General features: G+C 39.2%; 1 protein-coding gene across 2 annotated transcripts in view; it reads left to right on the forward strand.

Moving 5' to 3' along the window:
* The window catches only part of rcan3 (regulator of calcineurin 3), a 53,806-nt gene continuing 30,654 nt past the window's right edge, over window positions 1-23,152 (forward strand). The window contains exons 1-3 of one of the 2 annotated variants that reach the window (XM_066672101.1): window positions 1-55; window positions 2,431-2,581; window positions 3,706-3,961. In XM_066672101.1, coding sequence (XP_066528198.1) covers window positions 3,761-3,961 — 201 coding nt within the window. In that variant the 5' untranslated portion in view covers window positions 1-55; window positions 2,431-2,581; window positions 3,706-3,760. Of the gene's footprint in view, window positions 56-2,430; window positions 2,582-3,705; window positions 3,962-17,216; window positions 17,480-23,152 lie in introns of those variants that run through there. The other variant, XM_066672111.1, reaches the window with a different exon arrangement.

Consider the following 23,152-nt stretch of genomic DNA (forward strand, 5'->3'; position numbering starts at 1 on the left):
TAAGATTCATATTCAGATTTAACGGAGGAAATTCTGCACTTCAAGCTACTTAAAGGTAATAAACAGACCCCACGATTTGTACAAACACGTATCGTGTCGTGCCATTATCATTTGCTGCTTAGACACGAAGTTAAAGATGGCTTCTTATTCTAAGTTTCCTTTCCACCTCAAAAGGAGCGGCAACGTACTCCACTATGTATCAAATCAGGCACCATATGTGTATGTAAATGATCACACTTTAAAGTGGAAGGGGGAACTAAAAAACAAGCCGACTTCAGATTCGTGGCTTTCTTTTCATTGTACCTCTGTGTACACATAATGGTTAAAATGACTTTTACGGTCATTTTCGAGAATAGTTATTTGATGTCTATAGCATTTCTTACGTTTTCTGAAAAGTGAGACCGAGTAAACTTTTCTTTCGAATGAAAGCATTTCAGTAATCTAAAATAATACCACAATTCTGGACAAATAACTATATTGACCACTAGATGACGATGTAGCACGTAAAAAGTATTTTATTTATTTTTTACTTAAATCAGACATTTAATTTAAAACGTGCTGCAATAAATGAAGATGGCTGTGAATACTCTCTGCTGCTGTATGTTTTTCCTCTATACCACTGTGCTGTTAGATTATATTATAAATTGTAACAGGCCCAGTTACTGTGCTGTGTTTAAATAATAGGCCAAAGGGATTTAACAAGCAGGGCTTATCCAAGGGGCTCACTGGAAATGGAGTTTACCAGGAAGCAAGCTGTAGATACTCCAGTCACACACAACATTAAAAATGACCTCCTTGTTTATACACCGATTGTCAATTTCATCAGCTCCACTGACCATACAGGGGCACTTTGTAGTTGTACAGCAACAGGCTGTAGTCCCTCTTTTGCCCTGAATACTTTGTTGTTCCCATTCATGCCAATGAGCAGTATCCTGTGACAACTGTTGAAGGACTAGAGGATGACCAACACAAACTTGGCAGCAGCAGTCTCTGACAGCTGAAGAACATGTTGAAAGGGCTAACAAAGTGTGCAGAGTAACTGACATTGTAAAACTACAGAGAACTCCTATATTGTAAGTGAAATGGATAAAACGAAGAACAAGTATAGAAACAAGGTGCTTATTAATATATGAACAATGAGTCTTTCAGAGGCATGGTGTTATGAGCTTTAATCCATTTTAAACATTTAAAGGTTAAGACAAAAGGCTTTAAAATAATCTCAGAAGGCTTTATATTTATCCTGAAGGGCTTTGCAGTTATCACAAGACGCTTGACAGTTTAAGAGTTTAGTTATCCTGAGAGCACTTAAAGGCTTTTTAGTCATTCTCAATGTCTTTGAAAGCCCTATATGGCTGTCCTAAAATGCATTACAGTAATCTGAGTGCACCGCATTCATTTTAAAAGGCTTTAGTGATTTCAGGTGGTGCATTCAGTATTGGTGAATGCAAATGAATGAACGTTTTACAGTTATCTTAAAAGGCTTTGCAGTTTTCATGAGGGGCCGAGTACTGAGTCTGATGGGCCTGTGGTCATCCCGAAAGACCATATCTTGGAGTCGCTGTATGATTATCTTCAAGGGCATTAAGTTTATCCAGAAAGTTTATAGTTGTTGTGCCCTTGCAGTTCATTGTAAAGGCTCTTAGACTTATTCTAAATAAAATTATAGTCACTACATAAACCTTACAGTGACTCTAAATGCCCTTAACAGTTATTCTGTAAGGCCTTCTATTCATCATCTAATCTGCATGATCCATGGTCATTTTAAGGCCATTTTATACCAAAATAATGCAATTTATGCCGCTTTAAATATCAATGAACTTTTAGCTAAAACATAGTTATTAAGAATAGTCAGACATTACAAATAGAATATAAAATGTTTTAATACACTAAATAAATACAAATATATAATAAATAATATATGAAAAATAAATACAATGCAAATAATATCAATCCATTGTTTTCAAATGAATCAACTGAATGACCCCAGAATAGCGAGATCATAGAAAACAGAACAGAGCGAGTATATATTGATGTTCATTCATTCTTATGTAAACAAACATGCAAGTAAACACAATGGGCAATATATTTGTCAGCAAGAAATGTCCATATATTGCATGCTATATCGATAATGTAATTATTATTACAGGTCAGCTTTAATGTTCAAAGTGATTTACTGGATCGAGTGATTCTAAATTAAAATATATCTAATTTTACAAATCAATTATCTTCAACAATTTTTAATTTCTGAGTTTCTGAACGTGTAAAGTTTTGATGTAACAGAGTCCTGGATTTGGTTTTAAGTTAAAAAAAAAGCTGTATATGATTTATACAGATTTGTATATCTGTATATTGATTTAACTGAACTTGAAAAATGTTAAAAGTTTATGCGGCATGACGTCTTTTTATAAGCGTTTTATGTGTTTGTTTCAGTGGGAGGAGCAGTGTTGAATCAGGTAGCATCACTGTCACACAGCTCCAGAGTCCTGTGGTTGTGGGTTCGAGACCTGCACTGGGGCACTGCCTGGGGTTTGGTGTGTTTTCCCACAGACCAAAAACTGGTAGATCGCTGGATTATTTAATGGTAAGGCTAGAAGAATTCTTACACAATTACTTACACAATAAGTTTAGACAACCTTCAAAATGCATTTAAAAAACTTAAAGCCAATTGTTTAATTGTACTTAAGAGTTTTGAGCACCAGAAATGCATACTTTTTAGTTGCATCAAATATTAAATGAAGTGTAAGACACTTCATGTAAGTGTGCATGCACACTTATGACATTTGAGATTATGAACTTGAAAACGGTAAGACAACTGCATAATTTTTAATTCTTATTGGTGCAAATAAACTTAATACACGTGTGTGTGTGTATAGATATAAACATTAATTCATTCATTCATTGTTTGTAACCGCTTATCCAGTTCAGGGTCACAGTGGGTCCAGAGCCTACCCAGAATCATTGGGCGCAAGGCAGGAACACACCCTGGAGGGGGTGCCGGTCCTTCACAGGGCGACACACACACTCACATATTCTCTCACACCTATGGACACTTGAGTCGCCAATCCATCTACCAGTTGTCACAGACAGTCACCCAGAGCTGGACTTGAACCCACAACCTCCGGGTCCCTCGAGCTGTGTGACTGCTACACTACCTGCTATATATGTTTACATCTGGTTGGCCCACTGGTGCACATGTGTGTGTTTGTTTGTTATCATAATTTTTTTTTTCTTTCTTTTCTTCAGTATTATGTAACTCTTTTGTCTTTGAATCTCTGATATTTTTTTCTCAGAGGGAAAGTGCTTGATACAAGCCCTTCCTGTGCTTCTTTACTTTCCCTGCACATTATTTTACTTTCTACTGTTGTAGCAAATGTAATCTCTTTCTCTACTTTTTTTTTATTGTGCAAACAAAATAAAAAAAATTAAATACATATTTATTCCATATGTGTTTTATAAAGCTTTAAAGACATTCTGGAAGTATTATTTATTTCACTTTTATGACAGCCTCCAATGGTTCTATGGTTAAAAAATTGAAAGTTTTCTCAACAATGTTCTTTGTCTGATGGTATTCTAGACACACAGACACAAGGGGGCACTAATGTTCTCTGCTGTCTTTAAAGCGGTTTAAAGTGGAATTCCACCCATTTTTCAAAAGTTCTTCCCTCATTTTTCAAAAGAAATTCTCTTTTCTTCTCTTCTCTATAGTGAGTATTGAGGTGTATATACAGTGCTGCCCCCTGCTGGGCGGAGCAGGTGGACGATGATGTGTACAGGAGAGAAGTGGATCAGCAACGGCTCTGAGGCCCTCAGCAGTGACCCTGAAGAAGAGGAGGAGGGAGAGGAGATGGTGTTTGGGGAGAATAATGAAGACTCAGAGGAGATGATGGACTTAAGTGACTTGCCAACTGCACTTTTTGCCTGCAGTGTCCACGAGGCAGTGTTTGAGGAGGACAGACAGCGGGTGAGTGTGAGTGTATAGGAACATATAAAGGGCCTATATCAAAGACAATTTCAAAAATTCATCTTTAAAGTTTAATTTTTATTGTTTATTAAAGCGTTTGTTGAAAAGAATTTCCAAACCTACATATATGTGGAACTAAGCTTCAAAAACAGCCTGTTTTGAATTCATTGTGGTCCCCGCCTTGGGTCTATTTCTGTAAGGAGTGTGGTGTGTTCGCCCTGTGTCTGCGTGGGTGTTTTCCGGGTGCTACAAGTTTCCTCCCACAGTCCAAACACAAGTTAGGTAGGTCAACTGGTTGTGCAAAAGTGGCCATAGGTGTGAGTGTGTGAATGACTGTGTGAGTGCGTGATGCCCTTTGATGGACTGGCCATGGTGGGTTCCTGCTTTGCGCCGAATGTCTCTGTGTAGGCCCTAGACCAACTGTGACCCTGAATAGGATGAACTGGTTACAGAAAACGAATGAATTAATGTAAGGTTTCACTGATATACCTCTTTCATATGGTCACCAATTCAGGCTACCCCATACTGCCCGTATATAGGACCCCATATATAGGGAGGCCATATGTTAACCACCAATTTTTTCACCCACCCATTTAGTCCTCATCCAGCCACTGCTGCTGAAGGGAAGTGTTGTTTCTACTTGCAGTCTGTAGCAGAGTTAGTGGAATGGAACATTCAGGACAAATGATTAAATGCTCAAAAAAAAAATCCTCATCCTTGATTATTTTAGTTTAAACCTAACCCTTGGTTCCTTATAGTAGATTCATAGTAGAGTGATTTTTGAATGATGTCAGCCAGTCAGAACATAGGTCATGTACATACGTCAATCCCAAAGGTGCAGTAATATAGCAGCAGCCTGTTAAATTAGGTAGTATGTTCATTCATTCATTCATTCATTCATTATCTGTAAGCGCTTATCCAGTTCAGGGTTGCGGTGGGTCCAGAGCCTACCTGGAATCATTGGGCGCAAGGCAGGAATATACCCTGGAGGGGACGCCAGTCCTTCACAGGGCAACACAGACACACACACACAGTCACACCTACGGACACTTTTTGAGTCGCCAATCCACCTACCAACGTGTGTTTTTGGACCATGGAAGGAACCCGGAGCACCCAGAGAAAACCCACACGGACACGGGGAGAACTCACCAAACTCCTCACAGACAGTCACCCGGAGCGGGAATCGAACCTACATCCTCCAGGTCCCTGGAGCTGTGACACTACCTGCTGCACCACCGTGCCGCCATTTTTACTCTAAATGTACAGCTTCAAAATCATTTTGATGCCCCACTAACCTGTAATAAGTCAGTTGTTATCTCAGGCTCAGCGCTGCAGAAACTGCACTATGTCATTTTTGGAGGAGGGTAGGAAACCACCTCCATTCCCTCCCCTTACCTCCCTCCTCTCCCTTGATTTCAGTATAACGCTGTAGGGGGTGTCCAGAAGAAGAAGTACAGAATCTCAGTGTTCCTTGAAAGTGTAAATGTTAGCAGTGAAGAAGCTTTATTTTACTTTTTTTAACAGAATTGGTGTTAACAGTAACAGTATGTGACCAGTGGTGTCATATATAACCATGAAACTATTGCTATGATAATAGAACAGCATTGCCTTTAGAACAGGATGCTCTGGAACAACTGTATATAAGCATAAGGTCATCAAATCCAACACCCAAAAGTGGGACAGTAATATAAAACCCCACCAGCATTCTGCTGTGGAGCACCGGTGTGTATTCTAAAATCTAATGATTAGTCCTGAGCAAGAAGAGTAGAAAATGTTGCTGTTGCAAAAGGGCGGAGATCTACCTTTTATCTACAGCTGATTCTATATAATTCCTAACCATTTAATTTAATAGAATTGTGGAAAACAAACAATTAAAATTCTTTGAGCAGTGTAAGCTGTTACTAATAGCAGCATGAGTGAGTGATAATCAGTCAATGTAATTTTTCCATCTGGTTTGGTTGTTCATAGTGGTGCTGACTCACACACACCCCTAGAGACAATCAGGAGCACACCCACACACACATACAAAATCTCTAAATCTCTAAATCTGGCTCACTGTGCGTGTGTTTCTTAGTCCTATTTTAGGTTGTCCTGCTGTGTATGTGCGTATTATTTGTGTGTGGCGTCTGTGTGAAAATACCATTTTACAATAGACTTTACTGAAAAGACACTAAAGGTTGAGCAGAAAACATGCAAAACTACAAACTTCATTCCTGGAAAAGGTGGGACTTTTTGTAAAATGCAATAAAAATAATAATCTTTCATTTATGTATTCTTTTGAACCTTGATTCAGGACAGTAATCCACTCACATTGCACCAATCCTGTTTCAGTTACAGTGGCTACCTCTCCCACATTGTATTTGGTTAACAAACAAATCCCCCTGTTAACATATAAATCATTACATATTTTACCACCCTCATATTTGGCTGAACTCCTACACCTCTACTCTACTACTCAAACACATTGGTCCTCTGATGCTGCTCTTCTTACTGTCCCAAAAGTCTGACTGGTAACTGCTGAGGGCAGATCCTTTAGTCTCATGGCTCCCAAACTAAGGAACATATTGTCACAGTCTCTTCACCTCTGTCCCACATTTTCCTCCTTTACCTCTTTTATATTTAAAAGCTTTTAAACCTTATTTTTTCACAATACTTTAATATTATTCATTTTTTCTTCAATAATTTTTCCCCTTTGGATTGTAAAGTGAGAAACGCTTTATATAAATTTATTATTATTATTGTTATTATTATTTAACTGACAAATATACAAAATAAAAAATGTTTATGTTGCACTGACCAGATTTAATATATTTTATAACTGTAAACCAATTAATTTCATATCTAGCTTAATACAAGGCTTCAGCTGGTCAAATGTCTATGTTGGCTCTTGTCGAATTCTCCTCTATATGATGCACCACTGGAGTCAGATCTAGTCTGCAGGCAGGTCAGTCAAGCACCCACAAAACGCTGCTGTAGCACACACAGAATAAGGCCAGGCAAACAAACATGGACTTTCTGGGAAAAGACGTTGCCTTGATGGCAGCATATATTTCTATAAAATCGAATATATGTGGCCCCATAACAATGGTAGTTTCACAGATGTGTAAGTGACGTGCCACATGGACTGATGCACCCCAAAATATTACAGTGGTGAGCTATGACCCACCATTTTTCACGATGACTGAGTGGGTTATCAATTCATGTACATGTATTCACAACTGTGTAACAGTGTAAAGTGCATGTTATATAAACTCCACACTCTTATTTGGCCCCTGTTCCAACGTTTTTGGAGTGTGTTGTATGTACTGAACGCGTTCATGACTGTAATCAGAAAACACTTTTTATACAATTCAGAAGATGTTTTCTCTCCATTTGCTGGCTCTCCAGTCTGTTTGCGTGCTGAAAACCAGTCTGATGTGTTTGCGTAAATGAGTGAAAAGACAGATTAGCTCGGTCTGGTTAGCTAGTCTCTCTCTGCTCATGGCAGAGGCATCTGGAGTATATTTGGACAGAACGGAAAGAACGCCAAATGAAACAAAAAGCATAAACCAAAATGAGGATATTGCTCATGACTGCCCTATAGGTGGGTAATATACACTTGTTTTTGTTGTTTTTGTTGTTTTGTTTCCAAATTTGGGAAGTGGCTAATTGCATTACTGAAAATTGCCTTTACGCCCCAGCTTAGAATCTGACTCACAGGAATGTTTGCTTGTGCAGAACAGTCAGAAAGGAGAGTGTGTCCGCGCACATGCACTGGCACGCAGGAAATTAGCTTTGGTTGACTGGGTAGGCCTTGGTCCAATTTGGGTAGGCCCAGGCCCACCCATGGCTATGCCCCTGTAATAAACAGTAGACAACAAAATATTCACTGTGTGGTCAATACCTTATAATTTTCTAGGTGAAACAAGTCATGAACTTTTCTGATAACACAATGAATGAGAACAGTCATCATGTTTGAAGTATTGTTCAATGCTAATTTATGAGCAATCTCTCTCTCTCTCTCTCTCTCTCTCTCTCTCTCTCTCTCTCTCTCTCTCTCTCTCTGCGCGCGCGTGTGTGTGTGTTTGTGATCATTGTATGTAAATCAATGATTAATAGTGCAAGTAATTTTTTCTGCTATTGCACATATATACATATATACACACACATACACATTTTCTCTGGTATTTTTTTTTTCTCTTATTTTCTTTTTTTTTCTGTACTTCGCAGTTTTTATCTTGTATGCTATAGTTCCCTAAATCTCTTGTTCTTGTTATTTACTTTGTAACTTTGAAAATTAGATCATTTGTTCTTGTAACTTTGACTTATTAAACACAGACTGTAGCTGTTATCTTATATCAGCGATTGTTTAATTCATTTGATGAACTATGTTGTTATCTGTTCTCAGGACATCTCTGTGCCAGTTGTTATGAGAGAAAAAAACATTATTAAACATTATTATATTTAAGCAGTATACATTTGTGTAAAGTGATTTTATTTCAAGGAATTGTTGGACCATTCTGCGGCTTAGCTTTTCTCCCAAATATTCATGCTGGATAGGTGGATAAGCTGTGTGAAATTTATTTTTGACAAAAACAATATTAAACTCTATGCAACTATGTAATAATACATAAGCATCTATATGTAGTATATCCCATAGGTATGTATAAGTGTCTAATAAGGTACAATACCTTGTATTTCCAAAGATTTACAGGAAAAGGAAAAAAATCATTCTTAAAGGGAATGTCCACAAATATAGGGAAAGGCTGTTCTCTGGTTTACGTTCAGAAGCTCCATGTCTTTTCAGGTGGAACGGTATGTTTGAACCAAAAAGCAACTGTTGTTTAAACGTGGCTGAAGTTGAAATTGTCTGTAAGTTTTTATTCACTGTTTGAAGAAACTCATTTGTTGTTTAGATATGTAGCACTTTCAGCCTATGTTTACTTTCATGCAGTTGGAGTCAGTTCCATCTACAGCCAAAATATGTAAACATTACCCAACTATAGAGCAGGAATAGAGCGATATCCTCATCTTAGTTTGTGTTTTCCAACGTTTGGAGTTCTCTCCATTGTCTAAAAACCTCCAAAAATAATTTTTTTTCTGCCATGAGCAGAGAGAGAAAACCTTTCTTTAACCATTTACAGGCACTGGGGCTTCGTAAATACATTAGACTTGTTTCATGCACACAAACAGATTGGAGAGCAGCAAGATTACATTACAGTGGCACGTTTTTATAGAGCTCAAAAATGTTAGGCAGCAAGTGAAATCTCGGTTCTTGAAATTGATTTTGGAAGCAGGAAAAATGTGCAAGCTTAAGAGTCTGGGAGATTTTGACAAGGGTCACTTTGTCAAGTTTTAGTCAGGGCATCTCCAAAACTGCAGATTGTTTGAGGCGTTGCCTGTATGAAGTACTTAGAATCTACAGAAGTGGTCTGAGGATGGAAATCGGGTCAGGCGGCGACAGGATCATGGGGTAGATTCACTCACTCATATACATACGTACACTCACACACACTGCTGAGGGCATGTAAGTTTCTTTATCTTCCTCAAACGCATATTCAAAATGTGGCATCCTGCTGGCTAATGGAGTCAGAAGGGAAAAGGAACACTGTAACCTACATTTATCATTCCTCCATCCTGCTATCTCTCCGCCCTGCAGCAGGACACAAACACTCCCCAAACGTTCCTCAGCTTTTACTGCTGGCCGTAACAGTGACCCAAAGAGAGGCAGACGGCGAAAAGTGCTTTCACTTTACTACATTAGAGGCACATTTTTATATAGAAATAAAAGGGACAGTTTCCATTTCCCGATCTGTGATGCAGGACTGCAGTGTTTTTTCTGACCTCACCAGTCACTGAGGCATTTATTTTGGACATAGAATGTTCCTGCATTGTGATTTTTTTTTAAATTAAAATGACTTTAACGTATACAGCCAAACTAACGAAAACAGTTCGTTTGTTTTTATTACTATAATTGAAAAATTAATTATAAAAAGACCATTTTAAAACTTTAAATATTTTTATTTTATTTATAATAATGTAAAAACATATAGAAAAAATGTAAATATATTTAATAATGGGAGGATTAATTTTATTTACATGTCATAAATATAATTTTTTAAATAATCTTAATTACATTGTTATATAAATATTGTTGAATGAACAAAATTATTTTAGAGAAATAATAATAAATATTGTACTTATTGTCATTTTAAAATCACTGTCTGTGATTAACTCTATAAAAAAGAAGCATAAGGCAAATGTAAACATTAACAGGGATATATTGTACCAGTTCAGGAGTGTTACTGAAAATAATTGTATCTGTAACAAATCGGTGATGTGCTTTGGTCAAAATGCCACAAGGATCAAACACCACAAGAGCGTATTCCCACTGTCTAAACAGCCCTGTTCAGAATGACCGGTATAAGCACCTGTTCCTTTAAATCAGAATGAGAGTCACAGCTCAGCTCAACAATAGCACAGGAGTCCACAAAACACAGATGGAGTTGTATTTCACAGTTTGTGGGTTGTTATGCACTCCAGATACATTAATTATTCTACTAAAACACTGACAGTTTGTTGGTCTGTTTTGAAGCTGTGATTTTAAAGTAAATATATTATATATTATTCCTATGAAGGGTCACTAGGTTATTACATTTAAATTTCCATCTATTGCAAATTTACTGTTAAATACAAAGAATGTGATTAAAAATAACTATTTTAGCAATAACCTCAGCACAATTGCATTATGTACCTGGAAAAAACACTGTTTTCAAACCTGTTTGGAAAAACACACACCATGAGATCATTTCTCTCTTTGATTTGTGGTTCACCGTGTTGGGCTTCTGGAGGTCACCTAGACTAATGCAGCAGTGCTTTGATCAGGATTCTGGATATGCAACATCTGTCAGATATATAGGGGAACTATAAAACCACAGAGGTGCATTCTGGTGAAATTGAATGCCCCTCCCTCACCCCTCCCATGATAAGCTGATGCTACAACAAAAAAAACTCAAAATGAACTCATGACATGGCGTCCTATGTAGAAATGGAGAGATCATTCTAAACTAACAAAGACACTATAATCTGTAGTTTCAGGTGATTATCCACCAATGAAAACACAGGTTTTTATGTCATATTCCAAGTCTGCTAAAAGATCCTCTTAAGTGGTACATTTAAAACACATAAAGCAGCATTAATTATTGATGCTTTCAGATTAATATTGCATTTTGCATGCACACTCCTTTGTTTTGAAAATATATGCATTGAGAGATGTGTTCTAAGTTTAATATTAGATTAAATAAAAAAAACAGACTCTAATCCCCTGTCTCAATTCTTGTCCTAAGTTTGCACTTTGACGACATTTGATGATGTTGTCAAAAGCAAAGCAAAAGGACGTAAGTGTTAAAGTGTTCAAGAAGTCAGAGCATTAAAAGTAGTATAGGCCACTCGCCCTTCAGGTGATTACATTACTATGGCTTAACTGTGAAATACTGCAGCTTTCAGCCAAACTGGGCTTAACATTACAGTGTTTTATTAGACACTTCAGCATAAATATTTTTAAAGTTGTTGAGATCATTTATTATTGTTCAGATTCTTGTTACACTTTTAGTTACTGTTATTTAAACAGTATCTTATTATTGGTTTCTGCAAGGAACCTCACAGGCTCAGATTGAAAAATGGGCAATTCCCTTGATGAAATTGTTGTCTGGTGCAGACTTACAAGAGGGGACATCAAGTGCACTCTTGAGCACCCTTGTTGAGAAAAATAAAAGACGTGGGACACCCTACAAACTTGCACACTTGGGTGGGCACGCACAAACAAGGGCCACGAGAGCCAAGTGTGAGTATTGGGACGGGGTAAATGTAGGTATTTTGGTATGAACTGAGTTGAGATTTTCTGTAAAGCTTGTCCAACCTAGCAACAATATCAATGAGCGAACACATGTGATGGGTGGAGCCTACAGAGTTTAGTCACTGTCAGTGTGTAGTAGACCTCTGTGTAGGTTTTAGCTTCAAGCTAACTTCAGAGCTTCAGGCAGAGAAGCTCTGATTTTTTGGGTCACACAGTATCCATGACAACACAACAGGTTTCTGACCTAGTGTCCAGAACCATATCTGCCGCCCTGCTGCTTCTGTGTGTGTGTGTGTGTGTGTGTGTGTGTGTGTGTGTGAGTCTGTGTTATTTTTGGTCCACTGTCCTGAGGGTGAGTGTGATGTAGCAAATGCTGAGGTCTAGATGTTACCCAGAATTCCTCAGTACCTGTGACCCATGCTGCATTGCAGACAGAGTTATTTTGGTTCTCTCTAACAAAGGATTAACACACACACACTGTTCCTCAGAAAAATACAAAAATACACACTACTGTGTGATTTTGATTAACATTTGAGCACTTTATTCAGCAGAAGTCCGTCTTAAAATCTGTCCTTCATTCCTTCATGCTTTAGCATTTTATCTGGGTTTAAGCAGCTATTTTTAGCAAAACATTCTCTCTCTCTCTCTCTCTCTCTCTCTCTCTCTCTCTCTCTCTCTCTCTCTCTCTCTCTCTGTGTGTGTGGGTGTGTGTGTGTGTGTGCTTATTTCTTACTTCCTTTCTCTTTTTTCTTATTTCTCTGTCTTTCTGTTCTAAATTTTGCTTTATTCTCTTTCCATTTCTCTCTCTCTCTCTCTCTCTCTCTCTCACTGTATGCTCTCACTCACCTCTTTCTCTGCTTCCCCCCTATATCATTCTCTCTCCTGGATTGTTTCCTCCTGTGTTTATTTTTTTCTTTTTTCTCTCATATTACCCTCTCTCTCTCTCTCTCTCTCTCTGCTTACTTTTTTTGTCTCTCTCTTTCTCTTTTATTCTTTTTCCATCACTTTCTTTCTTTCTCACTCACACATTCTAATGATAAAGTACAAGAGACAGACTAAGAGGGAGAGAGGAGGGGGTTGGGGGGTGAGTGTGGAGTTTGTTTAGACCACAGCTTCAGTTTCTCTGTGTCACATGTCTCTCTCTTCATGTGTGTTTGATGATGTTGTGTCTGACCGTCTGGCCTCGTTGTTTCTGGACAAAGTTTCATTAGTGATTCTGCTCCCCCTGACCCCCCCCCCCTTTTCTGTCTTTCGTTCACTCACTCTCTCACTTTCTCTCATCCCCCCAGCCTCTCTCTCTGGCCAGTTACTTCATGCAAAATATGTTCTCTATTTTTATAAAATTATACAATATTTTCAGCCTGCACAAATATAGTTTGAGCTGGATGAATATTTCATCCAGTCACTGTTTTGAAGATTGATTTCTATTTAGAGTTTAATAACATGTTCTTGACTAAAATAGACTTGAGTAGACTCCAAACTGAATCAAATCAGTAATAGGAGTTTCCATGGCAGTATTAATTCTGAATGTGTGTGCATGTTTGCTCAAAAATAACCAGAGATCATCCAACAATAAAGGACTGCACAGATCTTCTTTCTCACAGTGACAGGATGCAGGCTGATTTATTTTACTATGACCAACCTGGACATTAATGTCATCAATAGCTAGGGCAGATTTTTTAATCGTTTAAAGGGAACAAGTGCAAATACAAAGAAAAAATTATTACAATGTATTTGGTTTGTTATTGACCTTTGTTAATCCATATACCTTTTAGTAGCTATGGGGTTTCTAATGTTATGTTACCACATCACTAAGCAAAGTATTGTGCTGGGTGTTGTCATTCATTGTATGGGTAGTAATTTTTGTTTGGTGCTGTCTGGTAGGTTCCCCTACTTCCCCTACTTCCCCTAGCAATATTAGCCTTATAGTCCCAGTGCTAAAACTACAGATGCAAGATTTAGACATGACAAATGTGTTAGCAGATTGACCATATTTGCTGGAAATTTAATTTGTTATGTATGGTTTGATGTGTAGGTTGATAGAAGACAGAGATGATTTCTGAGTCACCTAGGCAACAGCTACTGTTCTCATCTTTCCTTCACTCAGAGTTCATTACCTTCAGCAGCCTGTTTGTTTGGTGTGAGTGTGTGTGTGTGTGTTCTTATACTGTGTTTATGTTCATTTCTCTACCTGTTTATTCTGTCTGTCTCTCTTCTAAGCCTGTTCATCATGTTCATTATCTCTCCACATTTTCCTCTCTCTCTCTCTCTCCACTCTATTTCTCTCTCCGTTTCTGCTGCATCACTCTGCATTCCTCTTCACCTGTACCTTCCCTGATTTCCTCTCTCTCTCTCTCTCTCTCTCTCTCTCTCTCTCTCTCTCTGTTTCTGTGTCTCTTTGTCTCCCTCCCTTATTCCCACTCTTCCATCATCTCTCTCTGTTCTATAAATATCTTGGCCTAGTTTGCTGCAGCTGCAGTGAAGTCAGGGGCTGGTGAGGTAGCGAGGAGGCAGACACACACACACACACACACACACACACACACACACACATGTACTCTCAGGCACATGGACACATAAACACACACAAAGACTGAAAATATTGCTGCACTGTGTATATATAAAACATTGTGTACATTTATAGCATTATATTCATGGACTATAGGGCACTTGTTAGGATTTTTTGTTTGACACACAAACAAATATTTTAGCTCAGTTCTGTCAAATATTTGACGAAATATGATTTCACAAATTGCACTTTTGTTTCTTAACCTTGGATAATCAATTTGATATCAGTTTTCATGAACATTGGAAATTGTGGGACATATTGTGGGCCACGTAATGCAGTAATATAGGTTTATTTTGTCATAATGATGCGCAACAGTTATAGCTTTCAATTCTTACATATGGCCCAGCCATAATGGAAATACATGAACATATGTCACCACGACCCTGAACTGGATAAACGGTTACTGATAATGAATGAATGAATGAACATACGTAATTTCTATATTGAAATTTAGTTTTCACTATAGGGTGTGTGTGTGTGTGTGTGTATGTGTGTGTGTGTGTGTGTTCTGTGAAACGTGGCTGTACTATACTAAACACCAGGTAGCTGTAACACCTTTAACATCAGACCTAATTACAAATGTGATACTAGTATAATGATATAATAACAGCAATGGTCTTGATGATCATATTTTTTGCCATGAACTTTATTAACATACATTTATATAGCTAGTTATATATTTAAATCTTAAGGGTATCTTAAAGACTGCACAAAAAAACAAACAAACAAATGCAGTAAAATTACAGCTTCAAGTTCACTATGATGCTTCACTGACCTGTAACAGAGCGAATAGAGCCTCTGTCATTGCTAATCTGGGCTCAGCACTGCAGAAAATGCACTGTGTAACATTTTATGGAGGGTAGGGGACCTTCCCCCTCCCATTCCATCGCATCACACACCAAATAGAATAGTGACATATGTTGTATATCATAAAGATATCTTTAAGTATCCTAATATATTTAATCAGACATTTATGGCAGATGTGTCTCCATAGTATATTTATTATTACAGTATTATGCCTGCTGGTGGCTGACAGCAATGAGGCTTATTTTCACTGTTATGAAAGCAGACAGCTCCATAGGGAATTATAACAGGTTACGCAAGACATGCTCAGGAGGATTCCAAATTAAATGCAACACTTAACGTGATCAACACTTTTTTTTCTACAGTTTTTAATCAATATTAAAAGTCTTCATTGTAATTTCTGAATTCAGCTGCTTTAGATTGTACCTATTGTGGGCAAAGTCATTCAGGGGCACACACAGCTTGTAAAATCTGTATAGAAAACCATGAAATTAAATGGGATGCTCATAAACAGTCAGACTTAGTCTTAAGGTCAACAGTCTCAATGCCAAGGGATGACTAGTGAGATATAAAGCCCCGGTATTAAGCTGTAGAGCAGTAGAACTGTCTTTTCAGGTGTGATTGAACCCCTCAGTACCATTGGGATAGGCAGGAATGGTGTTTGTGATCCACTAAACTAAACATCCAACATAAGTACACAGTGTGTTCCTGCATTTGAATACATCTTTTTCTCAGGGTCTCAATATAATAAATGGTTGCTTTTTTTAATGGAATGAGGCAATATTTGGACCTATCTGGGTCCAGGTTGTGAGGGTTGCAGTTTGAGCAAAGAAACCCAGACCCCCTTCTTCCCAGCCACCTCTTCCAGCTCTTCTGGGGGCATTCCCAGGCCAGTTGAGACATACAATCTCTCTGGGTCTACCCCGGGGTCTCCTCCCTGTTGGACATGCCTGAAACATATCCAAGAGGCATCCAGCCCAGATGCCTGAACCTGCATGAACTGGCTCCTCTTGAGTCTTCCGCATCATTTCCTCAACTCAAGATAAGGACTCCACATTTTTTTTATGTATCCTGGTCTCAGATTTGGAGGTGCTAACTCTCATCCCTGCTTCTTTACATTTCACTGCAAACTGGTCCAGCAAGAGCTGGAGGTCTCAGCTTGATGAAGCCATGACCTGCAAAAAGGAGACACAGAATTCTAAGATCACCAAACCGGACACCCTCTGCCACCTGGCTATGCTGAGAAATTCTGCTAATGAAATTTATGAACAGAATTGGTGACAGCAGGCAGCCTTGATGGACTTGAATTAATTACACATGAATGCACTGCCCTGCAGTCAAAGGGAATGGGTGTGGTTTGGACATATGTGTGTTTTGCTCTGTTTAACCTCATCATTTCACCCTCACATAAATGTGAATTCAGCTGTGTGACTGGAGAAAACCTGGGTGGTCTTGTTTCACTGTTTGGCTTGGTAAGAACACCAGGTCCATTTTTTTTTTCAAAATATATCCCCTCAAAATCTAGGGTTTGCTTTCTTTTTTTATATCTTTGGAGCTTTGTTCATACTAAGTGATCAGTTCTGAGCATTAACAATAATTAATAGAAGTACCGGGGTGTCATATATGAATGTTAAATGTGTCCTGTCATAACTGCTTGTAACCCACCTCAAAGCTTCCTTGGGTCAGCTCAGCCAAACAGCTGTAGGGCTTACATTTTATTTTACTAACGCCTACGTTATGAACTAGGTTTGCTTGCTTGATTTACCAGACACATTTTTAATGAACATTTCCAGCTTTGGCTCCATTGACTTTTGATCTCCAGTCATTTTAATCTCTCTGTTTCTCGGGCGCCCCCTACCGCCTGTATTACACACTGCAGGGTCTTTCAGCACAGCGGGGATGAATAGGCAGTGGGCAGGGCCTAACGCTGCCTGCCTAACGTCAGTGTTTCTGCAGGGCGAGCTGATTGGCGGTGAAGGATTCATAGCCACACCTCTTTGCGTTGACGTCAACGCCCCGCGTGGCTACGCCCCCATGCGTTGAGGAGAGAGGCTGTGGAGAGTTGAGTTGAGCCTGAAGCTAAAACACCGCGGAGCAAGAGCACAGAAAACCTGAGAGAGAGAGAGAAAGAGAAAGATAGAGTGAGTCAGAGGCTAGAAACAAATAAGCAGCTCCTCTGTTTCCTTTTTTACTTCTATCTATTTTCTTGACCTTCATAAAGGGAATGCCATCTATAAACATGAAACTGGAGATGGTGACGCTCATCGCCTGCGATGTAGACGCCGAGGTGTTCACATCTGACAAGATGCAGGTATTGCAGGTTTATTTACAAACAAACAAAACGGCTAGACCAACACTGCACGCGCACGCCCTGTTTGTGTTTGTAACGTTTTCTTGTTGGCATCCTGCATTCTCTCTCTCTCTCTCTCTCTCTCACACACACACACACACACACAATGCTCAACATGCTCCATTCTTTTTTCCATCTCATTCTCTACCTACTATTTTTCTCCTTCTCACTTTCTGTTTTTCATTCCTCTACCCCTCTCTGTTTCTTACCTCTGTCCCCCCTCTCTCTGTGTCCTCTGTAACCGCGTCTCATTCTAGTGTCTTCTGTCTCTTGTTCCTCAACTCCCCATTCTCTTTATATGTTGTTTCATTTTTTCTACTCTATTCCTTTATTTTCTGTCACAGTTACATGTATACACTCTCTTGTGTACACCACTCTCTTATTATCATTCTTTCATTCAAGTCCTTCTATACCCCCTCTCTCATTTTATTTCTCTAGCACCCCCCCCCCCCCCCTCTCTCTCTCTCTCTCTCTCTCTGTCACTGATGACGTCTCATGCGTCTCTTTTTTTTCTGAATGAAGCCGCAGTTCCTGCATTGCTATTCCACTGCATGACTGAACTGAGCTGACTGATACCAATGGGCTACTGCTGCACCATCATCATGTGTGTAAGAAAAAGGCAAATCCATGCAGAAGAGGGACTAGTGACCAGTTCAGATGCACTGCCCAATCACACTTGTTCCTCTCACCGATCCCCCAGCAACTCTGATACCCCACCTTTATACTGCAGGTGTCTCCGAGACAGACGCAGGATTAAATGCTTGTCTTGAGATTTAAAGTGTTTGTTTTTATGCATAAACCAGTGCTTTTTTCCTCATTCTGGCTCTCTCACAAACACATATTCTTTGTGGCACATGCTCTTTCCCACTCTCACATATTCAGGTCAGTGTTTCTGGGCAGAACTCTTGAATCCGACTGCACCACTAAAACTGTTCCACTGCAGTAACACTCAGACACTGCAGCAGAACCAGGACACCTGCTGGAAGCAAAATCTATTTATTGCTAGTAATAAAAGGACTAATAAATAATGTTAAAAACAATATAAAAGAAAGTGAGTATCTAATACATTTATATTTATTTATGTAAAGTTTAAATCATGATGATGATTCAAATGGCTTTTTAGTTCCAGAATGGGCTAGTTTATGCTCTACAGAGTGGCTCCCCCTCACAGGGGCTGCCATATTTTAAAATAGTTTCAGTACAGATTCTCTGATACCTCCAGGTGTCAGTGTAAAAGCTGTATGATAATGTAAGGAGAATTCATTAGAGAAATTGATTCATTGCTCCTCTTTACTAAAATAAGACAGAAACTTTAATGTTAGCCCTTTTCCACCAAAAGAACGTTGGTTTTTGAACAAGTTCCTTTATGGAATCTTGGAACCTAGATGCTCTCCAGTGAACCAGCTGAGTTTCTGCCAGTTTTGATGAGAACCAAGGATATTTCATCGGCAAGGGTTGTTGCAGGTTTGCTCAGTTCCAATGTCTGTGTGGCCAAATTCAGCATCAGAGCCAGAGATGTTGATAAATGGATAGAGTCCAGACAGAGTCATGGTTTATTCACTGTTTACAGAACGTTCAGGTCATAGTGATATACTGGTGCTTTTCCACTGCATGGACCCTTCTCGACTGAATAGGAACTAAATTTGACATGTAAACCTTGCACAGTGCTGATTGGCCAGACAGACTTGTCTACATGGGTGAAATGCAGACCTCCAGCACAAACTAGCTGCTTGTAAAATCTCCAAGCTACAGTAGAAATAACATTTGTTTTTATCCGACTCACAATGACAGCTCGTTAAATTACGACATGGTCTGACAAAAAAACTCCAGCAAAAGCCGGATGTGCAACAAGGAATACACTGTTGATCTGTGAGAAATGAAGCCATGCTCAGTCCAAAAAACCAAAAACAATATGGGGTTTTGCGACATCACCAGCAGCATTTTGTAAGGGAGCTGTGCTAGTGGAAAAGCAACCAGAGAAAGACGCGTCAAGCCATGCCAAACGGAGTCGATGCCATGCAGTGGAAAAGTGCCATAATGTGTAAATGATGCCAAGTTCCGAGCTGTACTGTGGAGCTTGTGAACAGCAGAGAAAAGTACCCAACTCTTCAATCAGAAAACGCACAAACGGAAAACTTTCCTGTTTATATTTCCTTTTATTCATATAAACACCTATATAACAAGCCCGCTCCATGGCACGATAAGGATTTATTTGAGGCTCTGAGCTCTATCTTGATGATAGAGCTTCTTTGGTTCCATATGGGACCTAATTTTTCTGGTTTGGGGACCATTTTATGTTAATGGAAACGTGCCAAAAAGTCCCAATTTAGGTTCATAAACGGACTCAATCTGGTTCTACGTTGGTAGAAAAGAGCTTTGTGAGTTAACAATAGCTTAGTGCCACTTACTCTCAGCCACAGATGCACCACCCACAAGTAGACAGAGCCTGATACCTTCAGTGAACTAATCTGGACTCTACATTCTGATTGTTTCTGATCAAAACATCCATATATATGTATAAATATACGTAATTCCATGTATTGTTTTGTATTGGCTCTGGTCCTGATCCAACGTGAATCCTAAAGACTGCGTCCTTCGACACATCGTGCCAAAAGAGCAGACTTGTTATTGGTCCTTTGTGCATGTCAGTCAAATTTTGTTCCCTGCAATAGCAGGAGGTTCTTGGGGCCTGGGGTCTCAGTGCCTTGCTCAAGGGTACTTCAGCCGTGGATGAACCGGCAACCTTCCAATACCAAGCTCGGTCCTCTAACCATTAGGCGAAGGCTGCCCCGTTGGGACATTAGGACATTAATTGACTGAAAGCCTATCTCCAGTTGGCCTGGTTTGCTACTGCGTGTTTGCTACATTAGCCTCGTATCTCCAAAACAAAAGTATTATTTTTCAGGAACCAAACTTGTCTTGGATTGTATCTGATTTTTGCTGCATTTTATTTACACATGGCAGAATATTTGATTGTGGCCTTTATTGGCTAGAGTTGGTATGAATCCTTGCCTTCAATGACATACTTAACTCTGACCTCTAATCACAAACAGAGAGCATCTCTCCTGTGTCCTGTTAAGCTTCTGTTCATGCTGTTGCTGTGGTCAATGGTCATATTTTTGTTTGTGCTCATATTTTATTTGACCGTCAGGGACCACAACTAACAGATGGACAGACAGACCAGTGTTTCTGAGCAACAGTGTAGACTCCTCCCAACTCCACTTTGTATTTATATTTATATGTATGCAGTTTATTCAGCTGCTCTGGTCACAGACAGAAAGAGAGAGAGGGAGGGAGGGAGGGAGAGAGTTAGGGAGAGAGACAGCAAAAAGAGGAAATGGGAAGAAAAATGATAATGAGTGTGAAGAAGAAAGAAAAAGATAAAGAAAGGTAGAGAAAACGGAACAGAAAGGAAAAGAAGGGAAGAGAGAAAAGAGGAAGGAGAGTGCAAAAGTAAAAAAAAAAAAAAAAGACAACACAAAGAAAAAGGAGACAGGAGAGTGGGAGGAAAATAAAGATAAGGAGACAGTGAAAGGTTAAGGGAGAGAGATAGAGATAGAGAGTGAAAGGAAACAGAGAGACAGCAAAAAGGAATGGTGAGAGAAATGAGAATGAGGGGGAAGAAGAAAAAAAAAGATGGGGGGAAAAGAGGGGAGAGAGACACCAAAAAAGGAAATGAGTAGAGAAATAAGAATGTGAAAGAGAGAGATAGAGAAAAGAGAGAAAGAAAATATGTGTCTTGGTGCCAGGGATATAATGTTCGGGAAGGCAGTGTTTTTGTTTAGGTCGTGTGAGTGTGTGGATGTGTGTGTATGTGTGTGTTTCAGGGATTGAGGAGATTACTGAACTGCTGCACGTGGGTGACCAACACACATACACATACCAGCTTTTCTCTCCTCTCTTCATTAATCTGTCTATCTCTCTCTCTCTCTCTCTCTCTCTCTCTCTCTCTCTCTCTCTCTCTCTCTCGTATACAACTATGCACCACTTTGATGTATATTAGTCAACGTGTGTGTGTGTGTAACATGATCTGACCTGGAAAATGTGCACACTTTGACACACACAGCCACACTGCACTCTGAAGGTTACTGGAAGGACAAGTTAAAAGATCAGACATGAGCAATATACATCAGATACAGAGATGGAGATACATTTATATCTATACTGTATATACATTCCTTTCATCTCCTTTGCTACATGTATAGCTTCATGTAGGAACATTGCTCTGAGGATTTAATTGCATTTAAGCTATAGGAGCATTACTGAGGTCAGGTACTGATGCTGGATCATTAGTCCTGGATCCCAAACCCCAATCCAGATTTTCATACACAGCTCAATGCCAATGGGCTTTTTACCCTCTAGCCGACACCTGGCATTGAGCGTAGGCTCATGTAAAATAAGCTTTAATGTTGTATGCTGAGGACCAAAGAAACAAATCAATATATAAAGTTAAATACATTTTTGAATAGATTTATTTTATTTTTTTATATTATAATCAGTTCTGTCAAATTAAATTCCCATATATCAACACATTAAACATTTTTGACATTTAATTTTAATTAATAATTTACCAGATTTGGCTACATCTTTTTCCCATAATTCACTCTTATTACAGTATCTAGTAGTTTATTAGCAGTTTCATCAAGAGATGTAAACACAGCCTCGCTACTGTGGGTTCAGAAGGTAGATTACAGGTAGATTACATTATATTTATGCTAAAATTTATTAAATCTCTCTCTCTCTCTCACACACACACACACACACACACAGTGCTCCTGTTTCATCTTTCTTTTGGAGCTGTGCTGTCATTTAAATTTTCTATATTAAAGCTTATGTGTTCAATGCTAAAGCTCTACCTGAAAGACACTAATTCCATTAACACCAAAACTACACTGAGGTATTATAATAAGGTAAAAAACCGAATGGTTTCTTTTCACCAGTTTGTCATGCCTGTCACACTACACTTTACATTTACTCCTAAGGCAGCGGGTGGCGCAGCAGGTAGTGTCACAGTCACACAGCTCCAGGGACCTGGAGGTTGTGGGTTCGCTTCCCGCTCCGGGTGACTGTCTGTGAGGAGTTGGTGTGTTCTCCTCGTGTCTGCGTGGGTTTCCTCCGGGTGCTCCGGTTACCGCCCACAGTCCAAAAACACACATTGGTAGGTGGATTGGTGACTCAAAAGTGTCCGTAGGTGTGAATGTGTGTGTGTGTGTTTACCCTGTGAAGTACTGGCGCCCCCTCCAGGGTGTATTCCCACCTTGCGCCCAATGATTCCAGGTAGGCTCTGGACCCACCGCGTCCCTGAATTGGATAAGCGCTTACAGATAATGAATGAATGAAACACTTCTAACATGATTCCATTGGGTTGATCTTACATTGAGTGTTTATTTTACATTTAAATATCCATTACTAAAAGCTTCAGTCTTAAGAAGGGACAATGTGATTAATTGGGATAAATACCAAACAAAACACTCCATCCTCTTTACTTAAACTCTCCAATTAGTGCGTCTTCAGGTTCAGCACCTGCCCTTACCGCTTTGCTACTACAGCTCATAATTGCTGCACTCAGCACCTTAATATAAAACATCCATAATGTAAGGTTTACAGGTACGACTTGTGTGTGCGTAAGATGGC

This window comes from Hoplias malabaricus, chromosome 1, assembly GCF_029633855.1.
Source record: "Hoplias malabaricus isolate fHopMal1 chromosome 1, fHopMal1.hap1, whole genome shotgun sequence".
NCBI lineage: Eukaryota > Metazoa > Chordata > Actinopteri > Characiformes > Erythrinidae > Hoplias > Hoplias malabaricus.